The 21945-nt window shown below is 42.0% G+C and overlaps 1 protein-coding gene across 2 annotated transcripts in view; it reads left to right on the top strand.

The window, feature by feature from the left end:
• Positions 1-9921, top strand: part of KIT (KIT proto-oncogene, receptor tyrosine kinase) — a 54020-nt gene extending 44099 nt beyond the window's left edge. For both annotated transcript variants that reach the window (XM_068680345.1, XM_068680346.1), the window contains 6 exons: positions 37-164; positions 3077-3199; positions 5468-5579; positions 5668-5767; positions 6457-6562; positions 7746-9921. In XM_068680345.1, the coding sequence (XP_068536446.1) occupies positions 37-164; positions 3077-3199; positions 5468-5579; positions 5668-5767; positions 6457-6562; positions 7746-7871 (695 nt within the window). In that variant the 3' untranslated portion in view covers positions 7872-9921. The remainder of the gene's footprint in view (positions 1-36; positions 165-3076; positions 3200-5467; positions 5580-5667; positions 5768-6456; positions 6563-7745) is intronic.
• The last annotated feature ends 12024 nt before the right edge of the window (positions 9922-21945 follow it).

Raw genomic sequence — 21945 nt, forward strand, 5'->3', positions numbered from 1 at the left:
GTATGCTCAAAAGCTGTTGATGTTTATATTGTGTAGGATCCTACACTGATCAGGATGTTACCCTTTCCATGCTGGAAGATGATGAACTTGCTCTAGATGTTGAAGATCTACTAAGCTTCTCTTACCAGGTGGCAAAGGGCATGAGCTTCCTTGCCTCTAAAAATGTAAGTTAATGTCATGTGTTGGAAGACAACAGATGAACTCATCCGAGCTTGGGAGGTGATTCTTGCAGGTTCGATCTTCAGCTCTTCACTTGTTTTCTGTAGCACACAGGTAGTTAAGTGAAAACTTTTGATAGCTTTGGAGACACCAAAACCTGCAGGAGTGAGCCTTGAGGAGTTAGTTTTTCAGGCTTCTCTGGTGTACGGCAATTAGATGGAGCTCATGAAAGAACCAGAAAAACTTAACATGTGGACATCCTCAAAAGCAATTAAATCTTGAGAGTTTAAGATTTATTCTCTGTGGCATTGCTGGAGAGTTTACAGACTAAAGAACATTGAGAAGATGGCTGATCTGTTTGCATAAAAGCGCCTTGAGTATCTGTTCAGTTTTAAACAAAGCTGCACTTCCATGTCTCACGCTGAATACTGCCTTAAACAGAGCAGTTATCACACTGTATACTTTTTTTTTTTTAACATTATGGCTTAATGTACAAGGTACATCTTGTTTTTTTTTTTTTCTTTTTTAAATTTTCTTAAAAAGACAGAATCAGCCTAGAGACCCACAGATGATCTTCATTGGCTACACTAAGCATAACAGGCACTCTCCAGGTTTCTTGGGAGAGGCACGGCAAAACAGAAAGGGTCTGATAAAGAATACAGGTTTTAAACACTGCATAATTCTGATCTTTCTATGGCATCTCCTACGTTATTCTTCAAAAATGCTATTCACTATGTAAACATTGTGACAGGATCGTACAAGTGCACCTTGGATAAAGGGAAAAAAAAAAAGGAAAAAAAAATTAAAATAACTCTTGAGCAATTGATGGTAATTCTGTGAACCTGCATTAATAGTGGGAAATGTGTCTCTCATTCTGTTCCAAAGCAAGTCCACAATAAAACTTGATTTTTTTCCCCCCTGTTTCTCCTTACAAACCCTTAGAAGTATTTTTTTTTTTTTCTATCTGTTGCCAGCTTAAAAACGAACCCAACAGACAAACATGTTGCATTACAGATTTTAATGGTCTTTACCAGACTCCTGCATTCTGCACTATTCAGGACGTCCAGTGCTTAGCACGCATATTTATTCTCTATTCTTACTTTCCTCCAGAATAACCCCAGGATTCACTGTGCATCATTCCCAGTGATTGTTTTTGTTATATTTTTTCCCTTGATAAAAAAAACACACTGTGGAGTTGAGTAGCAGAAGTGATAATGAATATTACGCCACAGCACCATAAGCTTGGGAAGTAACATGTAATATCTGTTCGACAGTGCAGAATTAATGGCTTTACCGCACAATTAAGTTACACTGTGCTAACAGTTTCTGTGCTTGGTCCTCTTCAGTCATTGTGTATGTAGAGGCTCTTAGCTTCAGCTAGGGAATGCAGAGTGGCTTGGGATGATGGGTAAGATGCTTCAGATTGCCTCATGCCCTCGGGAATGGTCCACTCAGCCCAACATCACAGAGTGCCCAGCTGCTTTTTTGCAACTCGTTTTTGTATCCAGACTCAGAGGAATAAAAGTGCCTCTGTGAGAGAGGAGGAACAGGAGTCTGTCCTGGGGGTATAAGTCCCTTATCAAGCACACGGTGCCTTGATCACAAGACTCTTCTTCCTCCCATAGACAAAGTCTGTATTCAAGGCAAACTGCACTGCTTCTGGAGGAAGAAGGCAGAGAAGCTGGACATTTGGGCATTCCAGCACTTTTACTGCTTCAGTGTAGTTAAAGCTCTCAGCTTTAGGTATGCGAAGTGAAGATAGGGATTGGGATGCAATGAGAGTCCCCAGGGACACTAATTGTCATTAAACATATTTCCTTCTGTAAGCATGCCAAGGAGGCAGAGATTACATTGCTTATGTGACTTGCAGTTATCATTTTGAATTCGATTTGCTTAACTCTCCTGATATTTTAAGTATATATATTTTTTTTGTAGGGAATTCCACAAGTTTCATATTTCAAGGAAAAAATTGCAGAGAAAAATTGAACAATTCAGCTACTTTTTAGACAGCCGTTCCCTGCATATTGTATACCATCAGCACAGCAGGAGCTTAGCACTGTCCCTTCCAGATGAAAAAAGAGATCATTTCATTAGAGAAATACATCCATTCTCTAAGAAATACAGATGGGCTCTGGTTGCACACAAAGAAAATACAACTGCTGGAAAACTCAGCCACCCGTCTGGAGCTGCAGTTGCAAACATGTGCACACTTCTCAGATGAGTGCTGGAACATAAGCTAGCAAGGTCATCAAACATGTGACGTTCATAGAAAGATACTGGCCTGTGAAGATTGACAATATTATCAAATATTTAGGCCTGCTTATTAAACTCTCCAAGGTACTTAATACCTTAAGTTTTCCATAGGAAAACTTTTTTTCCAGAGGTTTTTGAAGAGGGATTCAGTTTTCTAACTTGTATGCTTTGAATCATTACCATAATTTTCCCTGTTTTCAGCTCTTTCCCCTCAGTCAGAATAGCCACATAATAAAAGACTGGAATTATTTTAGAGACAAACCACATTTTCTTCTTATTTGTCCCGTGTTAGGAAGCAGGCCAATTGCTTCTTATCAAAAAGTCAGAGAAAAAATTATGTCCCTGGCATAGAATAAGTACATTAATATTTAGCTGCAAATGTGAATTGCTGGAAAATTCAAAGTGACTGCAGGCGGTCTTTTCTAAAATAAATAAATGCATAGGCAGCCTTAACTGTGTGGATCAATGTCATGATAGTAAACATACTACACCAGAATTTGTAATCATTTGAGTACGCTTATTAACATATGGATTCATTATGACTTTCAGCTTGCTACAAAATGCATAATGTAGTAAGTTTATAGCTAAGAAAGCATGTAACCAAGCAACAGTCTGTTAAGAATATTATAAAATAACTTTGTTTGTTTGTCTGTTTGTTGTTTAGTGCATTCATAGGGATCTGGCCGCAAGAAATATTCTTCTCACTCATGGTCGAATAACAAAAATCTGTGACTTTGGCCTGGCAAGAGATATAAGGAATGACTCAAATTATGTGGTCAAAGGAAACGTAAGTATATGTGATGCTTTATCCACCTGTTTTAAGTTAGGGGCTTTCTTGTTGTCTCAACTTGCAAAAAATCTTTATTAGACCAAAATCTAGATTTCCCAATCCTGCTGTTAGGTTTGTGCTGGTCGGGAATGTGAAAAGGGGCAATTGCTGATGTAGATGCATGTGTTGACAAAAGCCCTCATATATACATGTTGTTATGCTGGAAAAAAACATCTGAATGCATGTCATGGTGGAGGAGATGTTTTTGCTGCACCAGTATAACACGCCATCTCTCTGTTACATATGAATATACTAGAAGTTACAGCTCTGTGACTAATTGCACATTTTACTACTGCAATATTCTGACAGGTCAACCCTAAAAAAAAAAAAAAAGATTTGAAACTTGCTGTATTTATATGTTACTGAAATAGTTTATGTTTGAAATATCTAAATATTCAGGGGGTTACATCCTGGTTTTTGCTATATAACATTACTCAGACAATGGAAATGGGATTCTAAAGTCTGAATTTATTGATTAGGGCATAGTGAAAGGTTAGAAAGCCTTAGTTTTCTCTGATTCTATATACAGATTTTAACCCTGTATGAATAACAACTACAGCTTTAACTCTCAGCTATAGGTCAAATCCTGTAATAGTACAAGACAAGAAATGTACAAGACAACAAACTCTTCTGAACAAACTATTCAGCAGAGTACCCATTATACTAGTACCTACCAGACACTTAGAAGCAATGCAGATTGCATTGTCAGTATTTGAAGTCCCCTTTAAAGAGTAGTAAAAGGAGCCCTGCTACAAAAGAAAATCAAGCCTGACTGTGATTAAAACTGGAGAAGTATGCTATGAGGTAGAGGTCTTTTGCATCTGAAACTGATTTTTGCTGCCTGGATTAATGTTTTAGGTCTGCATTAGGTATGTGCAGCTATCTAAGGCCTTCAGGGTACACGCATCTCACACTTGCACCCTTTTTCAAAGAAAAGAAGGTCCTCCCCATCCCAGCTGACTGCTCAGCAGTCAAGGGTCAGTCACTTGTTATGGACTTGACATGATCTGAAGGTTGCCCATCCAGGTGTCTGGTATCTTCATAACTGATGAAGAGAGCAAATCCCACAAGTCTCAGTGAAGCAGTTTACCAAGCTCAGTTAACCTCTCTGTTCATGGCCCCTCGGGTATCTCGGATATCTCTGATGCTGTGCTGTCACTCAGCAGTCCCTTGATGTCCCAGGTACATACAGCATCCCCACTGTAGGCTCCGGGAGAAAAGATGTTTTTGTGTTTGTCTTTGACAATAAAGTTGGTACCAGCCCCTGGATGGCTAGAAGTTGAGATTAGGGAACAATGGGAACCCAAATAATTCAGGCGTGGCTGTATTGTCAAAACACTGAGTGGCATTTATTGTACAAAAGCTGCTTTCAGGCTCAGGGTCAGGTCAGGAGCTGCTTGATCCGTCAAGGCTGGTAGGAGTGGGAAGTGCAGATCCGCAGCTTAGGCGGGAAGTGGGCAGTAAGTAATTAAATTTTACGTGTCTAGGCCACACTTTACGTTTCCTGAGTAGTCTGACAACAGGATTTTACTTAGCCTGAAAGGGTCAGAAGAGGATAGGCTGCAGCTGCCCTGGGAGAGAGGAAGCAGTGGCCGCAGAAGGCATCTGTTTGCATCTGGCCTGATCTTAACCCAGATGAAGGCGTGCTGGGGCAGGATAAATGCTTAGGACAGAAGCCTGGCTGGCTCCCACAGTCAGACAAGAAAAGGGCAAAGTAGGGAGAGGAAAGACTTTGTCTGTTCCCACAGAAACATATGAAATATGTCAATATATATTTATATCAGGTGAATTTTCTTTTTTCATTATTTTTTTTTCTCATACATCAAGGAGCTTAAGCAGTCTTAATTGTTGACTAAAGCCTTGAAGCACTGTATTTAAGGTAGCTAGTCCACAGAAGACTTGAGTGTTTGCATAAGAAACCATGCCATGTTCATAGGGATTATTTTCCTCTGACTTCCTGCTATTCCCTATAAACCATCGCACAGTATGTAGAAAATCAGAATACAGGGAACTTCACAAGTTTGGTAGACCCATAGAGAGATGAATCAGTAACAACAGTGCAACACATGGAGTCTCTAAAACCAGGGATTTCCATTTTTGGTTGGATTCTTCTATTGAATTAACATGTATTTACAGCACATAATAGGTATAAACAGTTGATTTTATGTTGTAATTTTTTTATGCCTTATGACCATTGTCTTAATTTAATCCTTTTTCCCTGGAAAGGCTCGTCTCCCTGTGAAGTGGATGGCACCTGAGAGTATTTTCAACTGCGTTTACACTTTTGAGAGTGATGTCTGGTCTTATGGGATATTGCTTTGGGAACTCTTCTCTTTAGGTAAGCTCCATCAAAATCTGTACTTCAGGGGACTTCCATTTCATCTTGGTTTTGTAGAAACCCTGTTGCTCACCTCTTCTCCCAACAGGCAGCAGCCCATATCCAGGGATGCCCGTGGACTCCAAGTTCTATAAAATGATCAAGGAGGGATACAGGATGTTCAGCCCTGAGTGTGCACCCCCTGAAATGTAAGTGAGCAACCAGCACCTCCAGTCACCACACATAAGCAGCAGTGGAAAGGAAGGGAACCTTCCACATTTGCATGAAGACTCTTTGTACTGCACCATTTTTTGTGGGTTTGTTTGTTTGTTTGTTTGTTTGTTGTTTTTAATTATTTTTTAAGTTCTTTAACACTTTAAATGATTCATGTAATCTAGCCAGTGTAGTATATGTCAGTATTGCTACAAGCAATGTAACACACTCATGCCTTGTACCATCTGATCACTTTGTCTTGGTATCTGCTCCATGTCAGTAACTTATTGACAGATCACAGCATGTATTACACATTTTTAATTCCGATGAAGCAGTCAGTGAGATGTATCATCGGGCTGTACAGCGTCTGCGTTTGTGCTGTATTTCTGACTGCAAGAGGACTGACTACTTATCTTCTTCATGAGCTGTCTCCAATTCACTGTGTTGTAAATGGCTTGGTACTTAGCAAGCTGTCAAAGAAAACTGTGTCCAGAGACTCTCATTAGCACTGACTCCTTTGTTGTCATAAGCACAAGCGTTAGCAGTGCTATTTCTTTTCTTAAAACTCATTTAAACAACATTAACTGTGCAAATGGGTCACATTTTTCTGTCAAATAACAATGCAGGTGAGATAAAAACTCTCAGGTTTCCTCATCAGCAGTACTTAATTTTAGTGTCTTTGCAGGTATGACATAATGAAGAGTTGCTGGGATGCTGATCCTTTACAGAGGCCCACTTTTAAACAGATCGTACAGCTGATAGAACAGCAGCTTTCAGATAGTGCCCCCCGGGTAAGTTTTGACTCCAAAAAACTGATGATCCGTATGGAGCCCAAGCAGTTTCAAACAAGACATTAGACCAGAGCTCAGAAGAATAAAGAACCTTCATTAATTTTCCAGCGGTATTTATGTAGCTCTGCACTGTGAGTGTGGGTGATAGGAGTGATGTATGGGCTACTCGCTTTTTCCTCCTCATGTCGTTAGGCAGTAGGTGTCTAAGCCTGTACATGAAACAGGGACCACCAGCTGGAGAAGACTCTATACAGGGTTGATGTTTCTCACTCAAAATATACTTAATAATTTTGATGTTACAAAACGTAGTGCTACTGCTTAGACTCATCTTTCTTAAACTATGAGAAAATCTGTTCATCTGGGAAAAATCTCAGACATTAGGTATACTTAGCTGTAATTAGAAAAACTTTCTAAAGGAAGGAATTGAGCTTTTGCTGCTCCTCAGCCTCTTATTTCACATAGCTGTATTTACATAATCTGTGAGGTATGTTGTGACAAGTATATTCACCATTCTTTTGGCCATCCCCTAGTAAAAGCATGTCGAGAAGGTAACTGGACAAAACAGTGCAAAGAAAAAGTGGAGGCACATCAGAGACTTGGATTTTCTCTCACAATACCACTGAGTGTAACTGGGTCTTAGAAAAGCAAGTTTAAACTGTGGTTTAAAAATAAAGCTTCCTTTTACCTTCTAGATGTCTTGTTTGGGCACAGAGTGCATGGCTTCCTGACAATTTGAGAAAAGAGGAAACTGAAAGCTGCTGGTGTTCAATTGCATCCTGCAGCATATTTTTGGCAGGTGCAGGCATTATCAAAACAAAAACAAGAATGTGAAGAAAATATTACCGAGGTTTCTGGGGGGCATTCTAGTAATAACTAGAGCTGTGTTTTTTCAAGCTCAGTTTAAATTTAGTATGCTGCTAAACGTAATAATAAATAAATAAATAAATAAATACAGTATGTTGCAGTGGTTTTAGTAATGGAGACTGGGGTTCCTGACTCTTAAAAATACTGTTATGCCCAAGACCCGTTGAAACTGTGTGTTTAGATTTGTAAAGAAACACCTGAGGTGGATGTTCCTCAGGTGGTGTAGCAGAGTGGGAAGTGGCTCACAAAGGTGAGCTCTCCAGGTAAGAAGGGACAGAGCAATCTGCAGGGAACTGACAGCAGTGTTTGGCTTCTGCAGGTCTATGCAAACTTTTCAACTCCACCTTCCAGTCAAGGAAATGCTACAGATCACTCCGTGAGGATTAACTCAGTGGGTAGCAGTACTTCATCTACTCAGCCTCTCCTGGTACGTGAAGATGTTTGAATGGTGCCTGGAAGAAGAGGAGCCCAGGTGTACTCGCTGTTTGTATTGTGCAGGGGGTGAGAGAGGGAGGACTTCAATAATTTCTCTTACTTTTACTCACTACTACCACTGTGTAGCTGAAATGTTGTTGTAATACTGTTCTTTACCACACACTGTTTCACATAAACTTAATCTGTTGAGCACGGTTACAGGCATCATTGCAATGTTAACTGAAGCTGTATATATTTTGCTATATTGTGTGTATTTGCAGTAGAGCGCCAGATCTGAAGGAAAAAAAAAAAAAAAGAAATCCTGAGCCATGGTGTGGAATGAGATGACTACAGATCAAACCAAATCTGCAGCGATCCTTCTCTGGATCCATGCCTGGAAAGCATGTAGTCACTTTCTAGTTAATCTTGTTTTGTTGAATTTAAGAAATAAACGTATAAAGCTAACTGCTTTGCAGCCCCCTTTCCACATCCAGCCAAGCCAGAGAAGCTTTCCCAGACAGATACTGCAGGTCAGAGGCCAGCAAGGGGTCTGTGGGTACGTGGGCAAGAGAGGTGTATGTCCAAAGGACGTGGTGGTCTGCACAGCAGTAAACACACTAGTGTTCAAGCACTGGGGCTTGAACCAGTGGCAAGGAAGAGTGTGGACCTCGGTCTTCATTTCCTACCTGTGCTGTCACCCATGCAGACTTGTCACTAGGTTTCTGTGGGTCCATATCCCACTGGCCTGTCCGTGCTGGGTCACATCCCACCACAGAGCATCCCCCACAGCCGAAGCTGGAGGGATGAGATACTTGATAAAAGCAGAGTCCCAAAGTGTTCACCAAAGATAGGTGGGACATGCTGAGATGGTCAAAATACAGGAAGAGGGTCGTTTACAGTAAATGGTGTGTTGGGAGGAGAGGCAGTTTAACGAGTCATCTTATCTTGGAAAGAGCAGAAGCAAAAAATTCTGTCCTGGGGGCCCTTTGCTTATCTTGTCATACCCAGGTGAATATTTCTCACAGGCCAGCTTGGATAATGCTCACTGGAAAGGGCTATTCCCCCCATGACAAGTCATTTCATCTTTCCATCTCTATAGCAGTGCTGAGATCATAATGAAGAAGAGCTTAACTCGGAAGCACTGAATTTTTAAATGGGTGCAGTCTTGTTTGACAGATACAAGGCTTTGGGGTCAGTATCTGTTGTGCTTAAGTATCTTGTAACCCCTTCTCTTCCCATCAGAAACACTGCTGGTTCTTTTTTTCACCTTTGTTTCTGTCACCTAGAAATTAGCATTGAGAGAAGCATTTTTCAGAGACAGAGTACTAGTTAAGTACCTATTTATTTACAATGCACTTAAGCACTCTGTAACTTATACTTTACCAGGAGTTTGGTTGAGTTTACATGCATTTTAAATATGTAACTAACTGCCCAAATGCAAGATAATTGTAAATACACACACTATTTTAGGTAATGTTGAATACCACACTCTTTATATACCTGTGCATTTGGTTTATTGTTACAGGAATTTGTCTTTCAGAGTTAGTCAAAAAGTAGCCATTTGCACTGAACTTACATAGGCTGTTGCACCTTTCCAAAGTTAGCCAGTTGTTTGGAGGCACTCTTATGCATACTTGTTGTTGAGCATTTTCAGTTTAACGCTATAAAAGCTCTTTCGTAGTGTGTTGGCTTTCAGAGCAACTGTAGACAAACTAGTTGTTATAATTATAGATGTCTCGGTACTTAATGGACACTTAGCTGAAAGAGGTTTGGGTTTTTTCGTTCTTAAAATTTATATTTTTATAATTTGGGGATTTTTGAAACTTATTTTGCAATGGCTTGGTGTTCTGAATGGTTTTATGCATTGTTTTTGTAAATATGGAAATGTAGCAATAATGTCCTTTTGACTATTCTCAGTCCTTGAGTCTCAAAAATATTTTTATATATATATATGCAAAAACTATATGTATAAATATGTAAGTGTTTGAAAGTTTATGAAACACTTATGGATATGTTGCTCGGTTGTAGAATTGCAGTTCAGAAAAGTTCAAATAAATCTGTAAATATGTATTCAGATGCTACCAATGTGTACTATGTTAAGATGGAATATTTTCATGTAAGTCTTAATAAATTCTTGGGTTGAAGCAAAATCTCAGTGTCTGGCCGCAAAGAGGTCAAGTTGAGCATTCTAAAGCACCTTTTCGGATGTGTACCAGAAAACCTTGATGGCTTTTCATTATGGAAGTTCTTTTCCTGCGTAATATGGGTATATGGGATGAATACTTGAGTACTTAGACACAGCTTGATGCTGGAAAAATTTGCAACTAGAAGATTGATCCCGCAGACTGTTGATGCAGTCGATGTGTCATAAACAGTATTACTTAAAATTGGACAAAAACATCTCAAAAAATCTCCATGTTATTCAGGGTATGGTCGGAAGGCAGTTGGAGCCCCTCTGCACACACACATGCAGGTGTACACACTCTTATTCCCTCCCGTATGCTGGCACTAGTGCTTGTGCTGGGCTGGCCATGTGCAACATCTTGGGGAGAACACGTAATTTGGTTAATTTGTCATCTTTAACAAGCCAGTTCTATTGCATCTTGTTTTCCCAGTTGTAGGGGGTGATGTTACTGGCCTGCATTTTGGGATGTTTGTCCTTGTGAAGTCAGGACTATTCAAATGTCCATTAGGCTTAGAACGAAAAATAGCAGCAACTGTGATATATTCCTTAGCACTGTCTGGGTTTTAGGGTCCATAAAGAGAAAACATTATGCTTCCCTTGCAGGGCCAGGTACCATGAATCTCAGAGGACAACCCCTGCTTTAGTTACTGCAGGACTGAGGTCTGTGAGTTATCTGCTCCATCCTGTGCTGCAGTAGGCTTTGCATTGATAGGGTTGGCTCATGATTTAATAGTAGATGAAGAGCATTTAGGCAAAGTTGTTCATGATTATCCTACCAAAAGCCCTGATAATTCGTTTGCAAGACAGACCTCAACCTTTCTGGTCCCTAGATATTTCTGTTCTATCAGTAGATTTGCTTGAAGAGCTCCACTCTTTGAAAGTTTCCTTTTTAAAACAACTTCATTTTTTTTTCCTTTTCTTTTTCATCCAGGTCTTAGCTCTGTAAAAACTAATTATGAAAATTCAGAAATAATTTTGTCAGGAGGCAGGACATGTAAGCTTTGCCCCTACCAGCCTTAGCATCATTTTTAATAACACTTCAGAAATTACCAAGACTGTGGCAGAGTTTGAACCGTTGTTGTGCCTGTTGCCCCTATTCAAGCAAAGCAGACTTCATACTGAGACATCCCCATAGCTGAATTGGTACAATAAATTCAGGAATTCTCTTAACATCTCCAAAAGGGCTGTTTCATATATTTATTGGGTTAGTGTGTATTTAATTTCATTTTCCTGAAGTGTTTCCCCATCTGAAGCAACCTAGAACTCAGCAGCCCTGCTTTTTTTTTAAAAAAAAAAAAAAAAAGTCTTCTATTTTCTTACTACTAGACTTGAAATGATTACTGCCTCTGTTCTTGTTCACAGCCACACAGACCATTTCCTGCTGAATTATTTTCCTACACCAGTTCTAAGCAATCACTTCCATGGAAAGGCACCTTAGGAACACATTTAATAGATATTTTATTTGCCCTTCGAATCATTATTGTACCCAGATAGAAAGAGAAACCACCACCATGTTACCATCATGGACCTAATACCTGAAGGGGGGCTGTTAAAAAGATGGAACCAGGCTCTCAGGATAGCCAAGCGTATGCCAATGCCAGGACAAGGGTGGACAATGCCAGGACAATGGCCACAGACTGAAATACAGAAGGTGGCCTCTGAACATCAGGAAACACTTAAAACATTTCCTAGCTAGCCAAGTCACCAGGGAACAACCTGTCACATCCTAAAAATGTTCACAGCAATCACTGGAAAGTTTGGACAACAGCATCCTTAATTCTAGTGTGTTGTAGGGTGAAACTGAGAAAGTGAAACGTTTCCCTCTTCCTGTACATGGATTAGGAAACTTCCTACTTGTCCTGTGGGGAGGTCTGAGTCTCAACAGAAGAAAAGGAGCAGTTGCATAGATTTTTTAGCCCCTACTTCAGGACTGAAAATATAGTATAATAGAAACATAAAAACCTACTCTGCAGTTCTGTTGTGGTTTCCATCTTCGATTGCCATGTTTCCTGAGCGCTAATTTCTTAAGAGATTACTCTGTAACTAACAAGTAGATGACAAAAAAAAAATGCTCTGAGGCTGTTTTCTGAAAAGTTGTCCATATTTCTTAAATTGATTATCAGTCACTCTTTCTGATGATAACTATTATCCATCAGCTGCCAGACAGGCAGCAGAGATGATTTACTAGCAGCAATTTCTCCTGTGACTTGATTTTTCTGCCCGTGTCCTGGAAATCATTTCAGCTAGCTTGTGATGGGCAGTAGGAACCAGCTGACCCTGAGAGCCCTGTGTGCTCCTCTCTAAGCAAAGTCAGCAGCATCAGATAAGGGCTTCTTGTGATGGGTTTAATGCCACCCAACCACCAGTTACCATGAGGGAAGGTGCGGTGTGTAGCTTCTCCAATCAGTCAGTATAAATCAGTGTGAGTTGCAAATTGCTGTGGTGTTTTCTTTAGCTGCAGAAAGTGCAAAATAATCTTTGACTTCCCCTGAGTGTATATATTCTGAAAAACACAAGCATCAATGGCTGGCTGCACTTTTGTGGGTTATGCTACCCTTGGCTGGTCTAAATATCTTTACCAGGTGGAGTGGCCTGCTATCGATTGTGGTTGCGGTAGGTTTTGCTGTGGTCATCAAAGAAGGTGGCTTAGAGGGGCAGCTAAGCACTCACTTGGGGTGACTGAAGGAATAAGTGACACTCTCCTCGCCTGCTTGTGGTGTGAGGAGCGCTGCTGAGCAGGGCAGTTGGTTGACCTGGGTCATGCTGCCTCGGTGGCTCAGGGACAAAGGGAGTGACAGATATTCCTCACGCCTCTGGGGCAATAGCAACCCCCAAATGCTGGATTTGTTTATTTCTGTTCTGAGTTAAAAGAGCTAAACAATTGAAACTCATATATGAGATGAAAATGCTTTTGTGTTTTCTCCTTTATTTTTCATTTAAGAACTGTTTGCATTTTACTTCTTTTGCTGGAAGGCAATAACCAAATTCCCTTGTCATGTTGGTCCAGAACTAAGTTTTTCTTGGAAACTTCCAGAGTTCCTATACAAACTGTTCTGGTCTACAATTCACTTTGGCAGGGAGAGCCTTGCTGAACTGAAGCACCCAAACAAAATGCTGCATTGTATACTGCCTTGGTCTCAGGCAAAAAAAAAACCACAACAGAGCAAAAATGGCAATTGCTCCACCAAAATCAGGAATGGATGGTTTGCAGAGCCACCTGCCCACCTGAGGACATCTCTGAGGTGCCGTATGGCTAAGAGCAGCAGAAGAGCAGCTGCAGACACAGCCCACTGAGCCTTGAGTGCTGGGAACCATTTGATCTATCCCTTCCCCACTCACACCTGCAAAGGTCTCCTTGCTCATCCCATCATTTGCAAGTGGCTTCGCTTTGAGGAACAGGAGGGATTACTCATGCGTTACTCATGCCTGCCCTGCCTCTCCTCTCTCCTGTTCCTCCTTTTCTATTCTTACCATCTCAGAGGTGAGATGACAGATTTTGTCGATAATCTGTTAAAATAGGATTCCTAGCCAGGTGACAGTTCTTGTATCAAGTTAGCTATTTTCCCATGTGTGAACCAGTTGGCCAGTCTGAAGCCATGAAGTTAATAAACTTTGCAGCCTTCTGATTTTAAGGTCACCCACTGTGACCTCTCTAAGAGAAAGGAAGAAAGGAAGAAAGGAAGAAAGGAAGAAAGGAAGAAAGGAAGAAAGGAAGAAAGGAAGAAAAAGGAAGGAAGGAAGGAAGGAAGGAAGGAAGGAAGGAAGGAAGGAAGGAAGGAAGGAAGGAAGGAAGGAAGGAAGGAAGGAAGGAAGGAAGGAAGGAAGGAAGGAAGGAAGGAAGGAAGGAAGGAAGGAAGGAAGGAAGGAAATTCTCTGCATACAGGGCCATTTGTAACACTCAGAGAGGCAAAAGAGAAGATTTGTCCATTCCATTTTAAAACTCCAGTTAAAACTAATAACAGGCTTCCCTCCCATCATTTGCCTTGAAAACTTTGAAATCACCACAAGATCGAAACTGGTGTAGTACATTTCAGCTATTCAAGATGAGAAAAATAAGACTGCAAAGGGCAATAGGGGAGGAGGGGAGTTAAGTAGGTTAAAAACCTCTGTTTTAAAAATAGAAATAAATGTTTACACAGCATAGTTGTTAACATCCTCGATGAAACTAGGTAGGATATAATGAAATCTCTTCATTACAGTTAGGTATCTAAGTCATTTTGGAAGTTTCATTCCCTGCTTTTGGAGCTTCTAACCCTTATGGGCATGGGGATCTATACAAATGTGAGCAGTACTGGTACAAATCCCCCAAGGAAATTAATAGAATCCAGGGCTATAATTACTTTTCAAAAGCCCCTTGAGATTTTAGAAGGCTGAAGGCATCGCCTGGGAACACCGAAGCTGCCTTGCAGTGGAGCACCAGGTTGCAGGGAGGCAGCTCCAGCAGCAGCAAACGGGCCATGGCTGGGTGCTGTGGGGCAGTCTGCATCCCCTCCACCATCCTCTATTGGCTCATGAGAGCTTTCTAAGGGTTTTTGGTCTCCTCTGATTGATTAGCAGCCATTGTTTGAGTTTCACTTTGAGTTTCTGCAGAGGAAAGGGCCAAGCAAGGTGCTCAGGTGGGGCAGCAGGAGCTCTGGGCCCCCAGTGTGGAGAAGAGCACCCCCAGGGGCACTGGCCCCGGGCTCAGTCTTTGGGGCCATCTGTGGGACTTCAAGGGTCAAGGACAAAGCCAGCACTACACCTCACAGGCCCCCTGCACAGAAGCCACCAGCACGTATTGGAAGACACGAATTTCTCCAGGACTGGTAGGAGTTAACCTAGGGGATTTGCCTCACAGGTGGCCTCTGTTCCTCTGGCAGTTAATCCCAGCGGGAAGCATATTACCTGCTTTCTTACAGGCTCTGTCCCAAATAACTGGGAAGAGAAAAAAAATAAATAATGATCTATAATGCTTCTTTCCTTATTTTTTTTTTCTTTTACTGCTTAATCAAGCTGCCTCACAATCCTCGGATCTTGCTGTGTTTAATATTTTTTATTTTTCTATTAAGCCCTAACTACGCAGCGTTGGGGAAGATATTGTTTTTAGGCAAACTGTTCAATGCTTCTCCAGCAGCAGGGAGGCTCCAGCTCCCTCCTCGTGTTGTGTTATTTTGCTCCTTAATGTGCTGCAGCTGCAGAAAGCGCCGTCCCGCAGGCAACCACGCTGTCGAGACGGGCGGCATGTTGTACACGAGCCCCTTTGGCCTTGCCCTGCACTGCTTGAGGAACAAACCTCCCTTTAATCATCTTCATAAACTATTGTTGCAATTGCGTAGGATTCCCAGGCCGTGTGATCATCATGTGTGCTGCTCACCACCCAGGCACTTTTCTAATCAGCAGTGATAGATGGATGTACCTCCTCGGGATCAACCAGCACTGTCAGCCTTGCCCTGAGCAAAGCATCTGTGGATGACCATATGACAGTGCTTTGGACCTGCTCTTATCATTTACATAAAGCAAAGAGCACTTACAGCATCATTTCCTGAAGTGAAGGAGAGGAAGGAGGGGGCAGGCTGCAGGAGAGCAGCAGTTTGTCCTGTTTTTCACTACAGAAAATTATTTAGGACTAAATACAACACACCTGTTTTCTCATGCACTGCCCCCAGTTCAGGAACGGGGAGAGAAAAATGAGGCTCTTGAGAGAAGTTCAAACTATTTCGCGTTGCACAGTGCAGGGCCATTATCAAAGTAATCACAAATGATGAGGGAAATATCTGTTAACCAGCTGGAATGAATTTCAGAAGCCTCTTTCATTGTCTAGTATCTGGACAGCCCAGGAAACCATTTGTACTGTATAAGAAATGCCTTAAGAAATAACATTGCAGTATGGCCGAGGGTATTTTCTGTAGGTGCTGTAGAGCAGCACACAGCCAGTGTCACCAACCCAGAGGGCCCATGCAGAATCATCATTTTTTTTCACAATTTCTCTTCATGATACAGACAGCTTCTTTACAGCAGAGCCTAATTTTCATAAAGTACACAGATATGCAAAATTAGGGTTGTGGGCAAGGACCGGAACACCTTTTTGCAATGCAGGAACAGGCACAAAAAGGTTGTTTTGCACTCACGTGTGGCCAGTGCAAAAACAAATCAGATGTCACAGCAAACTGCGGACCCCACTTGTGCTGTGCGATCGTTACAGTCACATGAGAAGCTATCTAGATTGCTTGGCACCCGAATTGTCATCTGTGGTTACGCAGCGGCCTAACCACAGCGATACCTGCAAATATGGTTAAAGCTGATCTACAGCGTATCAGCTGGAGGAGGAAACATCTCTGCTCCTTCGCAGAAGCGACTGGAACAAACGCTGTTTTGTGACTGCTCTGTGACACAAAACAGCCTCTGGGATTCGGTGGAAGTTTTAGAAAACAGTCTAAAAACAGCTTTGCAGCACTGAAGTGTTGTTATTCTCTAGGATGGACCTTGCTGCAGCTGTAACTACTAAATACCTTGACCATCAGATAGGTGGCTGTTTTGCATTAAAAAAATATTTTTTTTTTTTTCTAGTGGCAGATTAAACTTGAATTACACACATTTGTCCAGGCTCAAATTCATATGAAAATACAAAACTGTACAAGATGTCAAGAAGAGGAGGAAGACCAAGGTTTCCAGTGCACAAGCTGGATGGCTGTGCCGAGCTGGGCTGACCCAAGGCAGAGAGCAGTGGGGCTCCTCCTCGAGGGGCTGGCAGCTGGCGAGGCAGATAAGCATCCCATGCTGCTGCGGTTGGGTGTCCCGTGAAAGCCAGCGCTGCTGAAGGTCATTCCCTCCCCAGTGGGAAAAGGGGGGGTTGACTTTTTGTGAACCCATGTGGAAGGGGAAGCCGCACAGCAGCACTTTGCGGGAGGGAAGGAGCCCCACGTTAGTCTTTATGTTGTGGTAGGGTCGTGAGAGTGATTGTGCTGGGCTCAGGCCCTGTCCTGCTGCTCTCAGCACTGCGCCAGTTTGGTGCCTTGTACTTGTCCCGGCTAACTCTTGACAGTGACAGAAACTCACAGAGATTGCACTTTTGGCTGCCAACTCCACCACTCTGCAGTGCACGACGCCAAGAACAGGGAGGTGTTAGAGATGGGCGCGCTCTTGAGCGTTGGGCCTTGGGATAATTTCCCTTATCACCGTCCCTTGAGAGCCCTCCTGGCTGGCAAGGCAGGCTGGTCGCATCGTATGACACCACAACACTTATCTAGAGACGTCTGAAACTCCAGCCATGTCCCTGGAAGAAGGAATACTGGCCTTTGGTGTTGCAGACTTGGGCAACGGCCCCATCAGCTGCCCCAGGGAGGCTGGAAACAAGTCACCCATCACAGGCACCTCATGCAGGGAATATGTCTTCTTCTGGCAGTGACTGACAGCTAGCACCCTGCAGCGTGAGGCTGGGTAGCTCTGGCTTTCCATCCTGCCCCACAGAGACATAGAGCTTTGTGATGGATATCTTTCATGAACTTTCTCTTCTAAAAGACCAAAAGTCAGCAAAGCCTTCTCCCAAACAAAACTATTCAAATATTTCCCTACTTCCCTGAGCAGCTTTGTGCAAATTTTATGCAGTTGGTAATGAGGTTCCAGGTCATTTCTTATTTTGTGTACCATCTGCTGCAGTGGGAAATAACCAAATGTATTTTATAAACACCATATGAATATGGTTCATTTTGTCTAATAATGCCTAAATCCTCTCTCCCAGTTAAGTATATGCTGAACTTGAAAAGACCATTCCTGAACATCAGTACAGCTCCTGAAAGTCTATCACTTTCAAGCAGACACATCCAATATGATTCTTTTTTGTGATATATTTTAGCATTTTACCCTGACTGGAGAAAGTGGGCTGTACAGGGCTGCTGTGACAGCCAACGACAAATCTATGCATTGAGACTTATGCATATTATGCATATTATGACATGCCTATGCATGACAGACATTGTGGAGACTACAAAAAAAAAAAAAAAAAAAGAAAAAGAAAAAAGTACCCCAGAATTCCCATTATTTTTCCACCTATTGTTTGTGCAGAATTTTTCACCCTGGTGTCCGGAGACCTTTTGTCATGAAGAAAGATGGGATTGTTCTTTTTTCCCAAATGCCCACAGATGGGACAGAGAGCCTAGCCTAGACTCTCCCTTCGCCACTGAGGATGCTCACAGGTACCAGAATAGCTCCTGCCAGAGCATCGTCTTCGTTCCATCCCCACCAGAGCTTCCCAACACCCACCTCTAGCACCCACCTCTTGTGCATCTGCTCCCTTCCCCATATGCCTCGTTGCTCACCAGCGGAAGCAGTGAGGGGCTGCGAGGGAGGGCTCTGCGGGACTGACAGTGTCTGGAGGTGTGCAGAGAGACCGCTCCAATGCACAGAGCAATTTGGGTAATTTGGGTTGGAAGGAAAAACCTCTTCCTGGCAAAGAAGTAGTTGGCTTACTTGAACTACTGGCAGCAGCATATTAACGTACCTTTGAGTTTTGTTTTGTTTTTTTCTGCAACTGTAATTAATTGATTCCTTTGTAAAATTCTAGATCATGAATAATGAAATATATTAAATAAATACTGGTCTGATATTGATGCCTGTGCTATTCCATTAAGGGTCTCTTATTGAAGCAGAGGCAGTTACCATCACATTTTGTTTGGAGGTTTCAGTTCAGGAGGCAAGTTTTTTACAGGCAGCACAACCTGGTATCTGGTCCTTTAGCAGGAATGACTGTGTGCTTTGTGGTGCAAAGAAACAGCTGAATCCAAGCAGCAACATCCCTCTTGCCTCCTGCTTCTTTTCCAAACACGTGGGTTCAGTGAACAGCAGCCTGTGAGTGTGGCTGGAGGCTGATGGCTTCAGAAAGTTTGTCTCACAGGGTTTTGCTTGTTTAGCTTATTTTCTCCAGACTCCTTTCTCCGCCTCTTCAGGGCTTTATGGAAGCCCAGTGAAGTCAGGAGCAATTCCTGGCCCCTCTTTAATCTCCAGATCCTTAGCAGCTTTTATCAAAGCCTTTTCCATGTCCTAAGGGCCCTGGGCAGAGGAAGGACAAGGAGGAGGCAGGTGATGCCTGACACCAGGAACATTTCATCTTGGGAGCAGCTCTTCCTCCTGCCCCAGATGACATTTCTGAGTGCCAGCCTCTTCCACCGGCTGTGAACTGATTCTCTTTTTGATGCCCTTATCTTCACTCTGCATGCCATGACAGACTGTACCTTTTGGGGAGTTTCCTTCTCCTTTTTCTAAAAGTTCCTATTTAAAAAGAGATTTTAAGTAGCCTCTTGCTAACCAAATTAGCAACTTCTTTCTTGCATTTTCCTCTCCATTGTAACATCGCCTTGTTTTCATTTCAACGAGTTATTTACAAAAATAAAAAATAAAAAATAAAAATAAAAAAATCCCAGAACAAGATCATTCTCCCTCTTTTAGTCTCAGACATTACTTCATCTAATTGCAATGCCCTGAATGAGGATCTAAGCATAATCCTCAGCATAAGTGGGGTGGAGAAGAAGGGAGCACATTTAAGATGCCTGCTACATCGGTCACCACACTCTTTGCAAATCGCCCCCAACCTGAGGTTTGTCCACAGTGAAGTTACACTGGGAAAGGTAAGCAGTCAAGGGAAAAATAACCATAGCTATTCAAAAGATGAAGCTTTTTACTGGTCAAGTGAAGAAGTTAAAATCAGATGGGAGTTGTCACAATTCAATAAAGAATTCAAAAGGCTGTGGTGCAGTCAGTTTCCCAAAATGCCCCCTCTCCTGTCCTCCTTTGGGTGGCTCAGCCTCACCAAGTGATGTACCAGCCATGCTGGCCTCAGCTGGGAGCAGCTGTAAGGCACCAGCTTGGGAGGGAAAAGCTTTGTCCTTGAATTCCAGCAGCAAAAACACACAGGAAGGCTGAAAAAGAAAGATGTCTAGAGGGCTGTCGTCACCAAGTCCTGCTCTTTTTGGCATTGAAGCAGGTGGAAATAACCAGTTCAAAGGTGGTGACTTCTGAAAACCTCAGACAGAATATCTCTATAACAACCCAAAAACTGAAGCAGATAAGCTAACCAGCTGCAGTTTTGTTCTGCTTTCTACTGCTGGATTTTCCCCTGTTCTTTAAGACAAAAATCACACAAGACAAATCTCTCTCTCTCTCTCTCTCTTTTTTTTTTTTAGTACTTCTTTATCCCTAGATATATGTTTAGACTGTTCCCATTTTGGAGGTCAGCTTTTGTGTAGTCCATTACTCTTCAAATCATCACCCAAACAGACTTCCAAATTTCAGCCTGGCCCAGATCACAACTTTGATTTATTTACCCAGTGAAATAGGCACATACTTACAAAACGTGCATAAAATACCATTGTGCTGAAGCAAAGAATCAGAATCAACATTTGAAAAGCAGATTGGGAAGGCAGCACATGTGTTCATGTGTGTGTGTGTGAATGTGGGCCCTCTGGGAGCGTAATTTGTCCTTTTTGGCATGGTGTGATGCTAATTGCACTGTGCTGAGTTCTCTGAACATGGATTTTGTGTGGGGATTTTGCCCCTCCTGAGTATAAGACCATTTAGGCTGCATGTGTTTTTTTAAAGTAAAATTAGATGCCTGCAGAAGGTTTACAGTAATTCACTTTCAATTTAGAGCTGTTTTTTGAACCAGAACAAATAGATGAGCATCTGTTGCCCTGAAAATTACACAAAATGTAGTCACCATGCAAAAATCAAACATCTCTGAAAATGATTATTTTGGCTACATAATCAAGCAAGCAATTATTGCATTATCTACAAAGTATGATCATACATTATTAATATATTTTCAGAGAAAAAGGTTTTAGTAAATGCAGTTTTTCTGGCTTTTATGATACTAGAGACCCAAACATAATTCTAACTGATCGAAAATACTTTACAGCTTGTCATTTCCCAGTTTCAGATTCACTTTGGTTGGGCATGATAGACAGTAAGGACGGAGCAGGAAGAGCAGAAGGATATGGACATTTGTGTAAGTGATTACAGACATCCTTCCTATGTGTCATGCATATCCCAAGCTGGAGAGCCAATTTTCCAGTGGAAAGGGATTTAATGAATGCAAACAGTATAGTGTGCTGTGCTATATACAGTACATTGTATTCATAAGTTCAGATATACAACTGCACATGCATTTTTCATCAAGCACCAGAGTTTCATGTGATGCAAAGAGAAGAGGGGGGAACGTTTTCAAAACCGGGGAAAGAGTCTAAATTAGGTGCTTGCTGACCTTGAAGTTCTGCACTGCTGCAACTTTGCAAACTAATTCCCATCTTCAAAAGCATCTTAAAGCGGGATTAATTTCAGTTAATTTCAGCTGTCTGGAAGTTAGACACGCCAGTGAAGCATCCACTGCCCACCCTGGCCGTTATTTTCTGGAGCCAACAGAGAGACTGCTTCACCTGTCTTGGATGCTTACCCTGTGACTGGATGAATCACTCAAGCCTGCAAATCCGGCATTTATGCTGCTGAAGCCATGGGACGTGGATCCTTTAATCATTAACAGTTTCAGAGAGCTTGAAAATGACTTCTGGAAATGGAAACTCAGTTTCCAATTAATTTACCTCAAACCTAACCTGACCTAGCCATGCAGGCAGCTTGCTGAGCTGTACATCAGAATCTAATACCAGCAAACTAGAAGAATCATTTGCAGCCCAGTTTTGGGGCAGGATCTCCCTGGGTCCTACTCTACTTCCTTTTCTAAAAGGTGCTTGGAAGCATATCCTAAAGTGTCAGCAGGAAATACTTGCGCCTTGTGGACACACAACTCAGACCACTTGGGACTCATTAGTCAAGATTCCTTTGAAGATAAGCTTCTTTAAGAGAAAACATAAGCAAAAACTACTGAGAAAAAAAAAAAAAAAAAAGTCCAAAACTTCCCTTAGTGCCAGCAAGTCTAGTAGAAAAAAGTAAATGTTAT

This window comes from Anas acuta, chromosome 4 (genome assembly GCF_963932015.1).
Source record: "Anas acuta chromosome 4, bAnaAcu1.1, whole genome shotgun sequence".
NCBI lineage: Eukaryota > Metazoa > Chordata > Aves > Anseriformes > Anatidae > Anas > Anas acuta.